The sequence below is a fragment of the Orycteropus afer genome, unplaced genomic scaffold, assembly GCF_000298275.1.
Source record: "Orycteropus afer afer isolate SDZICR_OR568_19922 unplaced genomic scaffold, OryAfe1.0 scaffold00015, whole genome shotgun sequence".
NCBI classification, from domain to species: domain Eukaryota; kingdom Metazoa; phylum Chordata; class Mammalia; order Tubulidentata; family Orycteropodidae; genus Orycteropus; species Orycteropus afer.
In genome coordinates, this window is record NW_006921602.1 from 7,694,585 (window position 1) to 7,715,196 (window position 20,612).

Consider the following 20,612-nt stretch of genomic DNA (forward strand, 5'->3'; position numbering starts at 1 on the left):
AAAAAAAAAAAAAGAAAAGAAAAGAAAAGAAAGAATCCTTTACATGATATTGGAAAGGTAGGTTAAGGAAATAAAAAGAAAAATACCCAAATTAGATTTGGATTTTTACTTTAATAGCCTGAGAAAGGATAATTAGTCAAATGAAAGAAAAAAATGCTTCTAAGACATTAAGTACCTGGGCTACCTTCTATAAGGAAAATTTAATCAGTGATCATCATTAAAATTTTTAAAATCTTTCTATAGAAACTGTTGTAAAAATAGATGCACATGGTTTATTCACAACTACTGACTTTGCATGCACATGAATGTGAACTTACAAATTTCAAAGATGACTATTCATGATTAGGTACCAGATACAATGATATACTGCTCAAAATTCCTGCAAGAATTTAAAAGTACCCATCAGCACAGAAAATCGCAGGTCAATCAGGGCTATAAAATCAAGAAAATCTATCATGATGAGAAGTTACTGAGTCGTTTACATAACCTGAAAATAATAGAGGAGCTGGGGGCTAAATATGTAAAGATTTTAGTTGATCGATAAAGGACAGAAATGCAAAGGGAGAAAACCAATTTCAAACATCTCCCTAAAGATTGAGAAGATAAAATCTATACCAATTAATGCCAGGCAGAGGTTAACATATTTTAATTGTTCTCATAGAGTGGAACGTACTCCTGAAAGATGTGCTTAATATGGTATGATCAATTCCACCATAAGTATGTCTGTTCTAAGAGAACAGAATAAATGTTTACAGAAAATGATTTCTTCCAGAGTTTAGAATATTTGGCAGTGCAATGAAACAAACACATGTTCCAGACAATAAGAGAGTGAAAAAGAAAGTAGCAAGATATCAATAATATCAAAATATCATTCATAAAATAAAACAATACTATTAATATAAATAATTTTATCACAGAAGGAAACAGGACAAAAATATTCCTTTTAATGCTTATAAAACAATAACTTCAGTAATGAACACAATTTTCTCATTGAGGAACAGGAAAAAGTCATTTCATTTAGTGTGGAAATAAATCATCTTCTAAGTTCTGGAAGAAGGGTTAAACCCCTCAAATTATAAGCTTAGTTGCATATATAAAACTTGCCTGTTAACAGCACATCACTAAAAATTGGTCCTACAGAAAATGTATAATCAGAAAATCCAAAAGGGGAAGGCAATTCATTATATAGACTGCCAGGTAGAAAAAAAAAGGAAAACAAATAATGATTTTATGATTCTTACTAAAATTGTTAATTTTGTTAGAGGTTCAAAAAAGAAAGTATTATACTTCTACTTTTGTCACAATAGATTATATTTTCCTTTCAGAGGCAAATAAGTATACATGTACAAGGGAGCTAAAAATCTGTCCATTGCAAATCTGGAGGGTATTACTGGTATCCAATAGGCTAGGTTTCGCAACAATGACTTGACAAAACCTTGACACTAAAAGTACTTATATTTGCTGTCAATCACTCACTCCTTGACATGTCAAGTACACATCCTTTCAGGGACAACTTCAATCAACATTAGCACTCAAAACAACAGTACATAGTGTCACTGCTTCAGAAATGAGAGGAAAAATAAAATGTGTTAGGAGGCAGGGAAAGGCAGAATGACATTCCCCTTTACAGGAGACCAGATTCAAATGGAAAGTATAAAACAATCACTTAGCAAGTTGGAAGGCTGGAATCAGCCAGTTTATATGGATTTCTTCTTCTGGGAAAAATATTCTCTTACTATACATCCTACAACAGAAAATTTAAACAACATATCATAGAAGCTGACAGGGGTCTATCCTGTAATGAACCTTGAATCTTTGGACCAGGCTTGCATGCCAGATTATTATAATCTGGGAAATAAAAATTTGGGGAGGGAGATATACGTAGACGTGGTTCTAAGACATAAAAAGAATATGAAGCAATTTTACTTGCTACTCCATTAGTCTTCCTTTTTTTCTTTCCTTTTGATACTGGGTCTCCCTTTCACTCCCCCACCCCCCTCATTCTCTTAGGGAAGCAGAATGAAACAGCCTGGGGTCTGGAATCAGACAGCCCTTGTTAGTTCTGTAAATTACTACTGACTAGTTCTATAATGGGAGCTCCGGTAGTATAGTGCCTAAGGCACTTGACTGTTAACCAGAAGGCTGGTGGTTCAAACCCACCAGCCACTCCTCGGAAGGAAGATGGGGGACAATCTACTTCTGTAGTGCTACTGTCTTGGAAACCCAAGGAGGGGTCACTATGAGTCGGGTCCGACTTGATGGCATATAACAACAACAACAGCAGCAGTTATATGATAACTTTTGGTAAGTCTCTTGCATATGTTTAAATATATTCAATAACTCATACTTTACAGGGTTTCTGTAAAGACTAAATGACATAATATTTGTACCTAAAGCATCTAACAGTAATTGGCACAAGGAAGTATGTAATATATGCCTGTTTCCCTTCTGATTCTTTGCTTTTGACTTGGCAATAGCATCTGTGCACCTTTCTCAGCCTCACTGAGGGAATTCAAGGGAAAGATGTTGATACTGCCTACAGAACACTATACAAGGATATCCAATCAGACTGTAAGGTCATTTATTTTACACAATTTACTTGTCTCATTTTGATTGTTATAGTCTTCCCACTGTCAGGTATTAGTCATGTGTCAATCTAGCGTTTGTCAACTGCAACAAAGCACTGTTAACAAATTCTTGGTGGTGTGGGTGAGGGAAGAGAGGAACTAGAAAAAAATGAACATTTTGGTAGAACTCATTGTTTGTAGGCTACGGAATACACAAAAAGAATATACTTTGGAGGCATTACACAAGCTCAGGCCCTAGCAGAGTTTATAAAAAGTGACAAAGAGAAAAATTATCAAAAGCACTTCTACTCTGGTTATTGCCAATTTTCCTTACTAAGACCTGTTAAGCCATAAAAGCTAAAGAAACTGGATATTTTAGGAGGAAAAAGAAAAGAAAAAAAAAGACACACAAACCCTAATTTAAAAAACAAACAACAACAAGAACAAAAACACAATGTGAGGATTGATATAAACAATGCTTTGGACTTATTTTAAATGTCTTTCACTAAAATAACTGCTTTCAATTACTCATGGACAAGCCCTGTATTTGAAGAGGATTATTTTTTTCTGCTGACTCCATTCACTTCACAGGCTTCACACTCCAGTAGAATTAAAAAGACCAGTGGCCTTGTGTGTATGCCCTACCCAAACAGGAGGTAAGATTTATGAAGTACAGGAAGAATATGCTTCTCTACTGAAGAAGGCATATTTCTATTTTTGCCAAGTTCAATAGATAATTGAGTATATAGAACTTGTATACTTTTCTCTCTTTCAATTGGTATCCTTGCCTTTTTTTGCCCTTTATTACACGTGTTATTAAACTTTAGAGCCAAGAACTGGCAAAAGCCACAAAGCATTCATTCCCCTAGAGATCTGAAGAGAAAATGAAACATTTTTATTTTCATCTAAAGTAGTGATTTAAGTACTCAAATTTCATACTAAACTAATCTACCTAAACATGTAGATTAGAAGCTACTTAGCAGCAAAATTATCAGAAAAGAAAGTTCTCATCACCCTGGGCAGTTCACACTAATAATTAGAAAGAAAAAAGGAAAGCTGTGAATTACAACGAACCGAGACTAAATAAGTGTCCATGTTGGATTAAAGGATTTGAGTTGTCAGTTTGACGTATAATGAATGTGAAAATCAGCCATTTAATTAAATGGTACATGGTATAATCACTTTGTTCTGCATTAAACGGCTTAAGTTATCTGAGTACATTTAGTTTAGCAATTGTTTACTATTACACCACCTCATGACTTCTCTTACACATTCTTTAGCCTACATTATCCCAAATCTGAAATCTGGATATGATACAGTACTGTTAGTTTGCTTGCTATTTTTTAAAATAGTTTATTGGTAACTATGGAAAATACAAAACTGTTTTCAATCATAAAGGGAACAAATTCCTAGATATGGTTGATAAAAAATAGTAAAACCCAGTAACATTAAAAAAAATTGTTAAGAATCATTAAGAACAAAGTAGTATTTTTCTTAGACTATTATATTTTAATAACTTAAATCTTAACAGCATTTTCTAATTGTATGCCTATAACTATAAAATATTCTTTTTTTTTAATTTTTGAAGAATTTGGATATTTTACTATTCAGCAAGAATACTAAGATCCCAGGAAACACATGAAGTTGAAATAGGTCAGCAGACTCCTAAGTCTGAAGGCTGTCATGTGACTAGATCATTACCATAGGTTGGTCTATGAAAAGAAGACAAAAATAAAAAGAGCAGAAGAGCGTTAAAAAGATCCTGACAGCTAACAGTGACTGCAGTCCAAAAAAAAAAAAAAAAAATCTTGAGGATATAAGGAAAGCTAAGGCTTGACTAGAAAGATTAAGTCACACAAATTTCATAAGGTTAGAGCCGTATACTCACTGCGACTGCAATTCTTCCAAGGACATGCTCTGGGATTTTTCTATATACATCCAAAGATCCCCCTGTAGAAATAATGTGTTGTATTACTGCAAATGAAACTACAAGAAAAGTGTACAGGGCTCATCCTCTGTGTATTCATTGTGAGAATATTTTTCATTCTTTTTTTACATCATACTTGGATGTCTAGTATAAAACCAGTTTTTACTTACAATTTTATTTATGACATAATCATACTTATAGATGAAGTATAATGAATATTTCTACCTTATTGCCAAGTGTACATCACATAGAGGTAAAATTGGAAGGAAACTAAGAGTACTAGTAAAGGGTAGGCTAAAAAGCTGTATTTTATTTAAATTAAATACATATATAAACCTATAAAGATTAATCTAATAATCACATTTAGGTCTCTGTCCTTTTTTTTTTTTTTCTCTCAGAATTTTCACATTAACCAAACAAATGTTAGTAGATATAAAGTGCAAAATACACATAAAAAATAAGTCCTGTCCTTTGCAGTGCAGCAGATGGATTGCTACAATGGATTTTCTGCTTCACCCTCAGCCTATGCACAACTCTCCTATGTACTGGAAAGGGCCCCAACCTCTGGCTCTGAAATAAATAGGACAGACCTTGTTAGCAGACTGTTTATGGTATATATTTTGACTAGTCTGGAGGTAGCCCGAAAGACTGAAACTTTGGCCTGGCCCTCATGGAGTCAAGGAGGAAGAGGCGGCTAAAGACTGAAGGCTAAAGCCATGTAAGGGTGATTGGATCGGAGTGTGCTTTCTGATTAGTTTGGGAGTTGCTAAAGGACTAAAACTTTGGTCTGGCCAGAAGCAATGCCCTTACAGAACAGGGGAGGAGTGATAGGCAAAGGCTGAAGGCTGCACCCCTCTGAAGGCTGATTAATTAGTATAGTTTCTGATTTGTCTGGGGGCTGCTGAAGGACTGAAACCTTGGTCTAAGCTGAACTGAAGAGATCACAAGAAAGGAGAGAGAGCAGTAAGCAAGGTCTGAAGGATATGCCCAACGAGGAGTTTCTTGTAGAAATTAACACCACTGAAGGCACTGGATATGTGTGTGTGTGGGGGGGGGACTGAGAAAACTAACATCTTGTAAAATTTTAATGTCCTAATCAAACAAAAGGAGCTCTGGTAGCATAGTGTCTAAGGAGCTTGACTGCTAACCAGAAGTCTGGCAGTTCAAACCCACCAGCTACTCCTTGGAAGGAAGGTTAGGCAATCTACTTCCATAGTGATACCACCTCGGAAACCCAAGGAAGGGTCGCTATGAGTTGGGGCCGACTCGACAGCACATTAATAACAACAACAATCTAACAAAAAGTGACAGGGCACACAATTTCAAATTCACAACTGGAAATGATAGCCCATTCAAATGAACAAGATAAGGGGAGAAAAATTGTACTTACGGAAGCCCAAACGATGAACAGATTGAAAAAATATATAATACCACAATACTAAACAAGCTCAAAGAACTGAAGAAAAACACAAAGAACTAAAGAATATCAGGAAAATGATGCATGAACAAAGTAAGAATATAAATAAACAGGTATGCAACAATACAATGCATTGCTGTGGAGTCGGATCTGTCTCACAGCAACCCCTCCTTGGGTGTCCGAGGCAGTATCACCATGGAAGTAGATTGCCCAACCTTCCTTCTGAGGAGTGGCTGGTGGGTTTGAATCACCAGCCTTCTGGTTAGCAGCCAAGTGCCTCAGGCACTACACCACCAGAGCTCCCAAATAAAGAGGTAGACAGTATAAAAAGAAACAAAATATGAAAGAATGGGTTAGAAAGACATAATAAAAGAAAATTGAAAATTGAAAAAAAATTATTGGAAGGATTTAAAGACAGATTTGAGCTCATAGAAGAAACAGCAATCTAAAAGATAAACTAATTGAAATTATGAAGGCTGAAGAGCAAGAAGAGAGAAGGCTCAAGTCTGCTGAGAACAGGCTAATGGAAACATGGAACACCTTCAAGAGAACCAATATATATATCATGGGGATCCCAGAAGAGGACAAGAGAATGAAAGGAACAGAAAGAATATTTGAAGAAAAGTGGCAGAAAATTTTCCAAATCTGACAAAGGACATGAATCTACAAATCCAAGAAGCTCGACAAACTCCAAGGAGGATAACCCCAAAGAGATCCATACTGAAACATATTATAATCAAGCTCTAAAAAACTAAAGATAAAGAGAGAATCCTGAAAGCAGCAAGGGGGAAGTGAACAGTCACATACAAATGATCCCCAATAAGATTAATTTCCTCAGAAACCTTGGATGACAGAAGGCAACAAAATGACAGATTTAAAGTGCTGAGATAAAAGAAGTGTCAACTAAGAATAGTCTATCTGGCAGTACTGTCCTTAAGAATGAGGATGAAATTAAGACATTCTCAGATGAACAAAAGTTGAGAGAGTTATAAACGCTAGATTTTTCATACAAGAAATGCTAAAGGGAGTCCTTCAGATAGGAATGGCCACTAGATAGTAACCTGAAACCTACAGAGAAAAAAAAGATGTCCAGTAAAGGTAACTGCACGGCAAAATATAAGAGCAAGTTTAAAAATATTTTTGGTTGGCAATTCTAGTTCTTATGGCCTTCATCCTCTGGAATGACAAGTGCATAAAAAAGTATAAATTTATGTTATAGAACACATAATTTATAAGTATTTATGCTACATCTCATAATGTAGTAACAAGGACATATTACTGTTTTAAAATACAAGCATGTGCTGCTTAACGTCCATTTGGGAAACATCAGACCACATATACGTTCATGGTCCTGTAAGTTTATAATAGAGTTCAGAAATCCAAAATGGAGAATAGGACATGTGAGATGTACTTTGCTAAGTAAGGTGATCTAATCTGTCTCCCACTTGCTTTTCAGGTCCCATGTCTGCCCTGGTCCTGGGGAGGTAATGGGAGGGGGTCTCAGTGCCCATTCATGCCCCTTGCACTTGATGCAGGTAGAGACTGCTCAGATGCCACTGGAGCTGCTGTGGCTGTTGGCCCAGTCTGCCTAGGTACCCTGCACATGATGCCTGGGCCCAAGGCTACAGCTTTTCTTATGGTGGAAGCTGCTGAACAGTCCAAGTGTGGTGGTGGCAGAAGGTGAAACAGGAAAGATGGTTGGGAGAGGAGACAGAAGCAACAGAGGAGGGGCAGTGGGGGCTGGAAGAGTTTAAAGCCCATATAGTACATCTGGGAAGGCAGGCAGGGAGGAAGGAAGAGTAGGGAGCCAGTGACAGAAGGGCCTACTGGACACTGAGTGTGCACTACACCAAGCAGGCAGGGACCAGGCACAGCTCTCAAAAATGGGGCAGTGACCCTGTAGTAACAGCGATGGTGAAAGCCAAAGTTTTTACACAGTCCCTTAGCACAGATGCAGTAGTGTGGGTCCTGGGTCTGCCTGGTGACTGTCCTGTGCACCTCTCATCTGTATATAATATGGTGTTTGCATAACGTCCAAATCATATAATATCCTATTTAACAGAGTGTATTGTGGACATCAAGTGACGAATACTTGTACAATTAAATTTATACTGCAAATATGAACGTTTTTATAAGTCAAGCTTTCCTAAAGCTGAACACCAGATAAAAAGAAATAATTTTTCTTATAAAAATACTGCAAAATTTATACATATAAATACAGAGAGAGAAAATGCACATGAGTGGGCTACTGCCTATCTTTTTATCCTGTTTAAAGAATGAAGAGAAAAATGATTGCTCTTTTATGTAACTCTTGCTACAGTTTCCAGATTCTGACTCTTGTCAGGCTACAGACTGTCCCTGGCCAGTTTCTAGTTTCTTAACTAGAAAATTATAATGTAACTAAAACCTAAGCTTTGGCTCTAGTTGCCACTGAGAATAATGAGGTGAAAAAGTTACTTATGCAAGGAACTGAATCATACTTATTCACTAAAATAGTATTTTTAGTATAAACCAAAAGACAAACCCACTGACACTGAGTTGATTCTGACTCACAGTCACCCTATAGGGTTCACAGCCCCATAAGGTTTCCAATGCTGTAAATCTTTATGGAAGCATATTGCCTCATCTTTTTCTCACAGAGGGACTGGTGTGTTCAAACTGCCGACCTGTGGGTTAGCCCACCCAGTGCATCAACCACAGCACCATCAGAGCTCTTAATTTTTACAAGGATAGATGTAATAAAAGTGAAAATACAGCAGAAAAGCATTTTATGTTCTCACTGATTTTTCAGATTAATTGACTGTTGCAAGATAAACAGTCTCAAGAAGATCAAGTTTACACTTTGGTGTCTGGAAGACTGACAAATGTAGCTTTATCAAGCCAATGCCTTATGAAGTTAATGGATCAATCTTATGACCTTATCTGACAGATAGGGAGAAACTGAATACCTGAGAGAAGAGTCATGGCCATGGTCAGTTGATGGCAGTGCTTAGATAAGACCTGAGCCTTTGAAATCACAAAATTGCAAGACTGAGAGGTGAAAACCATACCAGTAAGAAATCCCAGGAGGAGATTTAGTTTTACACAGAATATAAATCAGGGCTTAATTAACTATATGGACAGTGGTTTCAAGGAGCTAGAACAATAAGTCAAAGATTATATCATTAACAATAAGCCAAAAATAAATACCATGTTGAGGTAGTTCACTAGTTTTTGAAATACAACCAGCCATCCGTATTTGCAGGTTCTGCACCCATGAATTCAACCAACCATGGATTGAAAATATTCAGGGTGGGGGTGGGGAGGAACAATTAAGCAGTCAAAGCAATCCCTCAAAGGCTAAAAGGCAGGGTAAAGTGCTATCTACATAGCATTTACATTGTACTAGGTATTGTAAGTAATCTAGAGACGATTTAAAGTATACAGGAGGGTATGTGTAGGTTACATGTAAATACTTTTATATAAGGGACTTGAGCATCCATAGATTTTGGTATCCACAGGGGTTCCTGGAACCAATTCCCCACAGTTACTGAGGGACAACTGTATCCCTTTAATCTCAATTATTTCCCATTCTCCTTAGCCATCCATTTGGGTAAATCTCTAGATAGTTGGTTCTGTGTAATCACAGATTCATTCTTGCCTTGACATACTCATTAGAGATAACTGTCAGAGGTGAAAAAATGAAGCAGCAGATCCACTCAGAATCAAGAGTGCCTATTAAGCCTGGTGAGATCTCTTTGTGTGATTCAGTAATTCAAAGCAGCCTAAAAATGGTAGAGGAAAGTTTTTGGTTTAAATTTTACTCACTATCATTTCTATCTTATAGGTCTATACAAAAAAGATAATTCTTGGATTCATGAAATCATCAAATATTAGTGCTAAAAGAAACATTAATGATCAATCTTATGACCTTATTTGACAGATAGAGAGAAACTGAATACCAGAGAGGGGAGTGTCTGAGCCATGGCCATGGTCAGTTGATGGCAGTGCTTAGATAAGACCTGAGCCTTGGAATCCCACAACTGCAAAGATCTAAAATGTTTTCCCATAACATCACATCGCTTAAGAAGCACATGTAAACTTTTTACAGTTTTCAAAGTCTCACTGCAACATATTACTAAAGACACATACTGAGAGAGATAATTTAATCATAGCTGTGATGTTAGTTTGTATTCAAGGCATTTACAAACACATTTATCTGTGACTTAGTTGGTTTGAACTTCTGCTCATGATTCCAAAGTCATGGGTTTCTTCTGTGACTGTTACTTCTCTGTGTTTTGGCTACAGACTGTCCCTGGCTAGTCATTTTGTTGTATGCTGTTGTACCTTGGAAACCAAGAAGAGGAGTGCTAGAGATCAGCAAAAAGTGATCTCCACTGTCAAATAACTACACCGACTTCTCACTTATTGATATGGTTAGGATCCAAAGACCAGGCTGTTTAGGAAAAATTGGCCTTATGTGGAAAAGGAGGATGACCACATGAGATCACAAAATAGAAGATGACAACATCATTACATCACTCCTAAATAACATCATTATATAACTGCCAAATTTCATCATTATAAAACAGTCAAACCACTGAGAATCATGGCCCAGACAAGTTGACACATAACCTAACCATCACAGTCAGCCTTATTCTCACCTCACACATTCACGTTCTTTATTGCCAGATGTACATCATTAATGTGCAAAAGAGTCAGAGAGTAGATTTTTTACTATTGTCATAAATGTGAAATGTGGAATAACAAGATAGCTGATAAGTAGTGAGCAGGTGTATATGTTTCTATTAATGAATTAGGGCAATCATCTTCATGTAACTAGGCCCAAAGAACACAGAGGGTAGGGTCTATGCTTATCCTAACTGTTGCTGTTGTTAGCTGCTGCAGAGTTGGCTTCTGACTCATGAAAATCCCATGCACAACAGAAGAAAATGCTGCCTAGTCCTGTTCCATCCCCATGATCAGTTACAGACTGGACCATTGTGATCCACAGTTTTCACTGGCTGACTATTAGAAGTAGATTGCCAGTCCTTTCTTCCTAGTCTGTCTTACTTTGGAAGCTCTGCTAAAACCCATTCTGTAGCACATCAACATGCAAGCCTCCACTGATAGATAGGCAGTAGCTGTGCATGAGGAACATTAGCTGGAAAATGAACCCAGGTCATCTGAATTGAATTCAACCACTGAAATCTCTGATGTCTCACTGCTTATCTTAATTCAGGGTCTAAAATGTAAAACAGTATCTTGCATGTAGGAGAAATGCAAATTTGTAGCAAATGAATGAGGGGCAATATGACTGTCATATAACTCCAGTATTTTCCTTAAAAGGACTGTGATTATTATTAACAAAATTGAAATCTGGAGCCACAAGCAAAAATTTAAGAAGAGGCTTTCTTAGACTCTGCTATTTGAAAAAAATAAAGAACTCTTATTTTCTTTGCAACATGGTTTTCTTGGGAAACATTTTATTTGCATGAATGTAATCCAAATTCATGCCTATATTCTAAAATTCTGTATTTGAGGGTTTCTGAGTGGATTTAGTTTTGACTTAATGAGTAGCCAGATTACATTATTCCTTTCCTTAAAAGCTCTTAATGGTTTTTTCATATACTCCGAATAAAAATGAAATTCCTTACTGTGACATAACAAAACCTATATAATCTAGCTTCTGCCTATTTCTCTGATGCCTCTCATTACTACTGCCTGAAGTCCTCTCATTACTACCCTTCAGTTACACTGACTTCTTGTCTATCTCCCTTCTAGAATTTGAGTCCCATGAGGACAAGGATTTAGTCTTGTTCACTAACCAGTTCACTAAACAGGTTCAGAACAGTGTCTCAAAGAAGGTTCTCAATAAATATGGAAACAAATGATTAATCTGAGATCAAAATAAAATAGGCAATGAGAATCTAGACTAAAGGAATAGCACTACGGCTAGGCAGAAAGCTGTCAAGAAGTTTAGCTGTAACAGGAAGGGGCAACATGGAGTGATAAAGAGTGGTGCATAGTTTTTTTTGTGCATGGGCTTTTTTGTTTTTGCTTTGTAGTTGTTGTATTACAGAGAGAGTGAAGGGTAAAAGAGTGAGGGTAAATAATGGATAAAAGTCCATAAAATGGCCACAGAGGTGGAGGAATTGGGTTAAGCAATTCTTCTGAGAGGTGGATCATGTGGGTGCAGTTACAGGTGGAAGAGCAAGGAATTGTGAGAATTCATATTAATAGTTTGTATTAACTCTGAAGGAGAAAAAGGAGTGGAAAATTTTAATGTTCAGGGATTAGTTAGGATGCAGTAATGGGAATCTTCCAAGTAGCAACAGGAGAAAGGCTGGAGAAGCAGTTCAAGTTAAAAGAGTGGGGAGTCTCAAAACAGAATTAAATACAGGCAGCAAAGTAAATATTTTTAGATAAAAACTTTTCTTATAAAAAGTATTGAAAATGGAACTGAAGGTAACATTAGCAAAATGTCAGCAATGGACTTCTAAAAATTCTTTCCTTATTAATAGCAATGAGAAAAGGGGCAAAAATGATCAGAAACTTTGTTTTTTCAGAACTCTAGAAATTAACCAAAGGCTTGCAGTGATTCAGAAAACATTAATTCAAGAAAAACCACTGGATTTGGTAAGAACATAAAACTCTGTGATGTTTTTAACTTTCCTATTTACATCCCCCCCCCACCCCTGCCCATTTCAGCTCCAGGGCAGTATTGAATAATGTCACCCTGAAATCAAGGTGAATACCAACAGCTCAATAGCCATTGGGAAGGGCAGAACTGACTAGCTGCTCCTTCAAATCCTTATTCCCAAAGAAGTGTCATTATTTGACCTGTTTGGTGGTTCCCTGGAAGAAACCTACTTGCAAGGCTATCTTTATTTGACCTGACTCAAAGCTGCGTAGTGCAAAAAGCTCCTTCTCTGGGGTATTTGTTGAAAACAATTAAAGGCAATTGATTAACTTCATAGCTGCTTGAAGTGGTGGGTAACAGTTGGGGCAAAGCTGGAAAATGAGATGTCCACAGGGGATCTGAAAAGCTCTGACACATTCCTGGAAATCAGGAAGGGCATATGCATACATAAGACTGTACATGCCCAAGACTAGGTTCATGCTCAGGAAAGATATGAGAAGGCCCTAAGCTCTCAGTGTGGGCTGAGCTTGAGGTTCTGTATGCAGGAAGTGAAGGTTAAGGTTGAGTTATCAACTGCCTGTCTAAGTGTTAAAGGTGTGCTCCAACTCACACAGAGAGATCCCAGGTAAAACTTAGGAGACTTATTCGCTTATTGGAATATCACTGTCCAATCATTAACTGACCACTAAGCTAAACGGGAAGGTTCAGTGGCTAACATGACAAAGAATAAAGATTTTAAGAATTCAGAGAAGTCACTAATCAAACAAAAACACAACAAACAACAGCAACAATAAAACCTTGGGAAGGGGGGGGAATCTGATTTCTAGAGTTTTCACATTATATTATTAAAATGTCCAGTTTTTGAGAAAAATATTATGAGACATGCAAAGAAACAAAAAAGAGTGGCCCATACACAGAGAATAGAAAATGTCCCTGAGGAAGCCCAAATATAGGACATACTGGATAGTCTTTAATTAGTTATTTTAAATAGGTTCAAAAAACATAAAGAAACCATCTCTAAAGAACTAAAGGAAAGTATGGGAACAATGTCTAACCAAATAGAGAGTATCAACAGATAGAAATGATTAAAAATGAATAGAAATTTTGGAATTGAAAAGTATAACAGAAATGAGAGGAGCATAGCAGTATAACTGAGAAGGTAGAATGAGCAAATGTGATGTCAGTTGAGATTATCCAGTCAGAGGAACAGAAACAAAGATAAAAAAAAAAAAATGCACAAGCTCAGAGATCTTTGGAAAGAACAGAAGGAAAGGAGCATTAAGAATATTTGAAGAAATAGTGGTAAAAATTTCCCAAATTTGATGAAAAACATTTATCTACATATCCAAAAAACTCAAAAATTCCAAGTAGGATAAACTTGAAAAGATCTACAGCTAGATAAATCATTATCTAAACATATGAAACTGAAGACAAATAATTCTGAAAGAAAAGAGGAATGACACATCAAGGACAAGGAATCCTCAATAAGATTAACAGCTGATTATTTATCAGAAACCATGGAAGTCAAAAGCTGTGGGATCACATATTCAAATATCGGAAAGAAAAAATTCATAATAAAAAATTCTATATCCAGCAAAACTATCCCACAAAAAAATGAGAGATGAAATTAAGACATTCCCAGATAAACAAAAATTGAGAGAACTGATCACAAGAAAATCTACCCTACAGGAAATACTAAATATAGTCTTTCAGACTAAAGGAACTTCAAACTGAAGTTATTGGACAGTTGCTCAAATCCACAGGAATAAATAAATAATAGTGGTAAAAGTAACTGTGTAGGCAAATATAAAAGATAGGATAGATATATTTTTTGTTTGTAACTTTCTCTCTCTCTCTTTTTTTTCTTTTTTGCCTACCCACAGCTAATCATCTGGCTGGACTACCTATGCATCCACCCATAGATTAACGTTTGTTATTACTGATAATGCAGTATTGTGTATATAATAGTATTTACCTTTGTTGTCTGTACCTCTTGTGTACCTCTATGCGTCTTCCCTTTCCTTAGTGATAATGTGCTAAACCAAAAACCAAACCTACTGTCATCAAGTCGATTCTGACTCATAGCGAGCCCCACTGGATTTCTGAAGCAGTAAATCTTTACAGAAGTAGATTGCTGATTTCCACAGTTGCTACACCATATTACAGTCACACTAGTAGTATATGAAAGTTCTAATCTCTCTACACCCTCATCAGCATTTGCTGTTTAGTGTCTTGTTCAACTTTGCTACTATTGCTGGCATGAAATGATATCTCATTGTTATCTTGATTTGCATCTCTTTAATGACTAATGACTGCGACCATTTCTTCATGTGTTTGTTGTCCACCTGAGTATATTTTTGATGAAGTGTCTATTCATGATTTCTGCCCATTTTTTAATTGGGCTGTTTAATGAGGCATTCAAGTTTTCTATAAATTTTAGAGATAAGTCCCTTGTCATATATGTCATTGGTAAGTATGGTAGTTAAACTGTGAGTCAACTTAGCTGGGCCAGGTTTTGAGTGGCTGTGCAGCTGGATATAATTATTCCTCATGATGGAACTGGTACACAACTCCATGGTGAATCTACTGGAGCAGCTGAGTAACTGCCTTAGGGATGTGGTCTGCTTCCAGCATATAAGGACAGCACTTCTTGCAGGATGGCAGAATAGGCAGACAAGCTACACTGACCCTCTCCAACAAAGAAAAGAGAAACTAATTGACACAGATACAGAAGATAATTCTGCAGCCCAGAGCTTTGAAAGGAAAGAGACAGAAGTGGATTAGACACCAAATAGTAGAAGAACCTGAATGACAACAGTGAATAAGGAGACAAATAGAGCTGTGGAATGTAAGCCATCTTGATGGCATGAACAGTTTAGGTATTTCCAGGTGGTGTTAGGACCTGAGAATTAACCTAAAAATTGGCCCTGCTCACCAAGAGCTGCATGGATGACTACATTGGTGGCTTATGACAAAAGAGAAACAGCAAAGAAGGAGACAAACTGAGCTGTGGACTTTCAGCTATCTGGAGGGAGTAGCCATTTTGAAGGCTTACAAGTGGAGGCCATTTTGGATATTTAAGGCAGCAATGTTTTTGTTCAGATTCTAGGGACCTAAGAATAGGCTCTGCTTGTGGAGGACAGCACAGATATATGGGAGGCAGATGACTGGAAAGGAGACAGGTGGTGAGTGCATAAGTGCTTCCAACTAGTGAACAGAGGAGTACAGTACCCTGCTTCCTCAGATATATCCAAAGAAAATAAAAATCTTGGGCAAATCACTCCAACATACAATCACCAATTAAATATAAACACAAAAATGTTATAATGTCTCAGATACAAATGAATTCTCACAGTCCACATAAAGAAGCAAGATAAAGCTGTAGAAACAAGGGAACAGGATACAGACCCAGAACACATCTCAGAGGAAGAAGCAGCACTGGAACTCCCTGACAAGGAATTAAAAATTATATTCAGGTACCTTCAACAGTTTGAGAGACAGATCAAGAAAAACACTGAAAAAATTAAGGAAAACACAGACAAAACCTTAAAACAATTTCAGAGGACAATACAAAAACCAAATGAGAAAATAAATGAAAAATTAGAAATGATTCTAAATTTACAGATAGAAATCCAGAAGACTGATACTAAATTATCAGAAATAGATAACACATTGGAAGAGCAAAAGAGCAGAATTGATGCAATGGAAGACAGAATTAATGAGATTGAAGACAAATACCTGAATACTTCTTTGGAAAGGGATCAATCAGAAAAAAGATCAAAACAAAATGAAGAAAGCCTAAGGTTCATGTGGGATACCATCAAAAGGAATAAGCTATGTGTCATTGGAATTCCAGAACAGGAAGAGAAAAATAAAACCACTGAGAAAATAGTCCAAGATTTGTTGGAGGAGAACTTCCTTGATATGATGAAAGATGAGAATATATCCCTTCAGGAAGTCCAATGAACCTCAAACAGGATAGACCCCAAAAGAAAATCACCAAGGCATATCATCATCAAACTCATCAAAACCAAAGACAAAGAAAGAATCCTGAAAGCACCACGGGAAAAACAAAAAGTTACTTACAAAGGACAACCAGTAAGTATAAGCTCTGATTTCTTAGCAGAAACCATGCAAGTGAGAAGGCAATGGGATGGTATATATAAAACCCTGAAAGACAAATATTTTGAACCAAGCATTATATACTCAGCAAAACTGTCCCTCAAATATGATGGTGAAATTAGGAGATTTCCAGATAAGCAGAAAAGGTGCTGACTGAGACAACTGGGTTTCTATAGATAAAAGAATAAATTTGGATCCCTACTAAACAATATACAAAAATTAACTCAAAATGGATCAAAGATCTAAATATAAGAGCTAAAATTACAAAACTCTTCAAAGGAAACAAAGGTGTAAATCTTTGGGACCTTGGATTAAGCAATGGCTTCTTTGGTATGACACCAAAGCCCAAGCAACCAAAGGAAAAAAAAAAATCAATTAATTGGACTTAATCAGAGAAAAAAAAATTATGCTTCAAAAGCCACCATCAAGTAAGTGAAAAGATAACCCACAGAATTTGAGAAAATATTTATAAAACATGTATCCGATAAGAATGTATGAGGAATATAAAAAGAACTCTTACAACTCAAGAATAAAAAGACAGATAGCCCATTTAAAAATGTGGGCAACCAAACTGGATAAACATTTCTCCAAAGAAGATACATAAATTGCTAATAAGCACATGAAAATATGCTCAACATCATTAATCATTGGGGGCAATGTTAATTAACCACAATAAGATAACATTTCACACCCACTAAAATAGTCATAGTCAAAAAGACAAGATAATAACAAGTATTGACAAAGATGTGGAGAAACTGGAACCCTCATACATTCGTGATGTGTATGTAAAATGGTGAAAACAGTTTGGCAGAGCCTCAAAAAAAATAAAAAATAAAAGTTAAATACAGAGTTACCATATGATCTAGCTGTTTCACTCTTAGATATGTACTCAAGAGAACTGAAAACTTTTGTCCACAAAAAAACCTGTACACTAATGTATACAGAAGCACTATTAATAATAGTGAAAAAGTGAAACCAGCCCTAATGTTTATCAGTGGGTAAATGAGTAAACAAAATGTGCTATAGTCATAAAATGAAATATAAATTCATAAAAAAAGGATGGAAAATTGATATATGCTACAACATGGATGAACCTTGAGAACATTATGCTAAGTGAAAGAAGCCAGACACAAAAGGTCACATACTGTATGATTCCATTTATATGAAATGTCCATTCAACACAGGAAAATCTAGAGACAGAAAATACTTTAGTGGTTGTCAGGGACTAAGGGGGGATGGGAGTAATGAGTGACTGGTAATGGGTAAGAGCTTTCTTTTTGGGGCGATTAAAATGTTTTGTAATTAGATACTGGTGATGGTTGTACAACATTGTGACTATACTGAAAACCAGTAAGTTGTATATTTTTAAAGGGAGAATTTTATGGTACTTAAAGTATAACAATTTAAAAAATACGTAACTGCAAACTTGAAGACTTCAAAGAAAGAAGGATAAAAAGTTATAAAATAATACTTCTGAACAAATATGACTGGCTCTATGAATCCTCTTTTTCTAGTCAGTCTCCTTGAATAGGTCCCTGGGGGGCACAAGCAATTTGTAATTAGCTACTAACTGAAAAGTTGTCAGTTCAAACCCACCCAATGGTGGTGTGAAAGAAAGTCTTGGCAATATGCCAATAATCACAGCCAAGAAAAAGCCTATGGTGGACAGTTCTACTGTGTAACACACAGGTTGCCATGAGTTGCAACTGACCTGACAGCAACGGGTTTTCTACTTGAATAGTAATTGTTATACTACCCATGTGAATGTAGGACTTTTAATTCTTGACATCTACTAGAACTAATTTATAACATACTCTACACCTTATTATGTTATCAAAGTATCACTGTTGACTCATTAAAAAGTCTTACGAGTCACGAACTAATTGCTTTGGCAATGTACCCCCTAAAATGGAAGTGAATATATTTTAAAATGTTGAGTTTTAATTGGTTAGACACTGAAAAACTGAGTATGTAATATTTAAAAATTGTTAAAAGGCAAACAATAACAATGATGACATCATTTCACTGATAGAGTACCAAGAAATGTGCATTTGACATAAGATTCATATCAAGAAAGACCTACGCTATCAGAGCTCCCACCAAAACAGACATAAAAGAGAAACACAGATGGAAGGAAAGGGATAAAGCCCCCCAAAAAACTAAACACATTTTGGCTAAACAGCTGGGCTGAAAAACAATTTCTTATCTTGCAATTAAGAATCGATTTCTCTCTGAAAGACACAGGACATTGGGTTAATAGATTCCTTTAAAAGAAAATCTGTTTTGGCTATTGAAACATTAAAAGAACAGAACATCTGTTTGCAAGCAAAGACAGATTGTATAGAAGAATCAAATATCAAACCACTGATTAGACTAGCATTTAATCTGTTCTATTTAAAATTTCAATAAAAGTGACTGAATTACATTCTTGAAATTATTGCTCAGCTACAAATATTTAACACCATTAACCTTTAACACTAAGATCAGTTTAAAGGATAAAGTAAGTAATTATTAGCATATTTTAATCATTTTAAATTCTATTTGATATCTAGCTAAAATAGATCGTGAAGCACTCTACTCTAAGTATCATTTTTAAAATATTGTGAAGTAGAAACTCACCATCCATGAATTCTGTACATATTGAAATCCTGTTTTCTACGAAAAATGCACCATAAAACCCTATGATATATGATGAATCGCACTGTAACAAAAATAAGACAAAAGTATTTAAAATCTACAAGCCAATACCATAAGCATGCTTTCTAAATAGAAATGACCAAGGGAAAAAAAATTACCTTATAAAGAATTTCCAATTCAGACATAATTTGCTTCTGAAGTTCCAGTGTAATATCTAGCAGTATGACCTAATATAAAAAGGTATTAAGATTCACACATTTATTTTCCTTCAAATTAAAGATAATCATGATGAAATATAAAAATTAAAATTAAAAAAAAAAAGCTGTTTCCTCTATTCCTTCCCCTTTCTCCTCCCCATCACTATAATCCCCAGTAATACAAACTGTATCTATGTCTAACCCTTTGTATTGGGGGAGGTGGTACAGAAGTGATTGATGGGGCCAAAGAAAAAGCTAGGGCTCAAAGGTCAGCATTAATGGCTTTAAAAGTCAGTTAAGCTATAACACTCTTAATTTATATACCCTATTTTGGCTACAGGAGCTCTGGTAGCAAAGTGCCTAAGGCACTTGATTGCTTACCAGAAGGCTGGAGGTTCAAATCCACCAGCCACTCCTCAGAAGGAAGATTGGGCAATCTACTTCCGTAGTGATACTGCCTTGGCAATCCAAGGAGGAGTTGCTATGAGTCAGGTCTGACTTGACGGCACATAACAACAACAGCAACATTTTGGCCACATTGGTTATTTTCAGAAGAGGAAGATAGGAATGATCTTCAAACCATTAAAAGAGAACCATCTATGAGTCAGTGGGAAGGAGGATAAGTAAAAGTGACAGCTAAAGTGAGATTTTTATTAGAGAAATAAGGAGTTTTCTTAACCTATCATATTATTATTTTTTTTATTAGGATTTGGGTGAAATAACCTATCATATTATTTTTAATAGACTTCCAGTTGAGAGATATTCCTTTATTAATATTGCTATAGAATGTTAGTACTTGAAGGAAACTCTGAAATCCTTTAGTCTAACATCCTTCTTTTAGAGAGGAAGGAACCAAGGAGTTTTGCAGCCTAACAATGGTAGAGTCTTTCCCCTGAGTTCCAGTCTCATGCACATCCCAGTACATGTTTCCTTAAAATATCAACCACTAGGTCAGACTTGTAACAAAGCAGTTTAATTATCAATTCATCTACAACAAACTCCAGTTTATTTCAAACATTTATTTAAAAAAAAAAAAGACTATCAACTGTTCAAATTTTACTTAGTGCTTCAGGGAGGCCAATTTAAGGGCAATTGTTTTTCACTTTAAAAAAGCCAGTAATAA

General features: G+C 36.0%; 1 protein-coding gene across 1 annotated transcript in view; it reads right to left on the bottom strand.

Moving 5' to 3' along the window:
• Positions 1-20,612, bottom strand: part of MAP2K5 (mitogen-activated protein kinase kinase 5) — a 358,912-nt gene that overhangs the window by 211,882 nt on the left and 126,418 nt on the right. The window contains exons 10-12 of the mRNA XM_007957397.2: positions 19,451-19,519; positions 19,275-19,356; positions 4,456-4,517 (exon numbers count right to left, since the gene is read on the bottom strand). Coding sequence (XP_007955588.2) covers positions 4,456-4,517; positions 19,275-19,356; positions 19,451-19,519 — 213 coding nt within the window. The remainder of the gene's footprint in view (positions 1-4,455; positions 4,518-19,274; positions 19,357-19,450; positions 19,520-20,612) is intronic.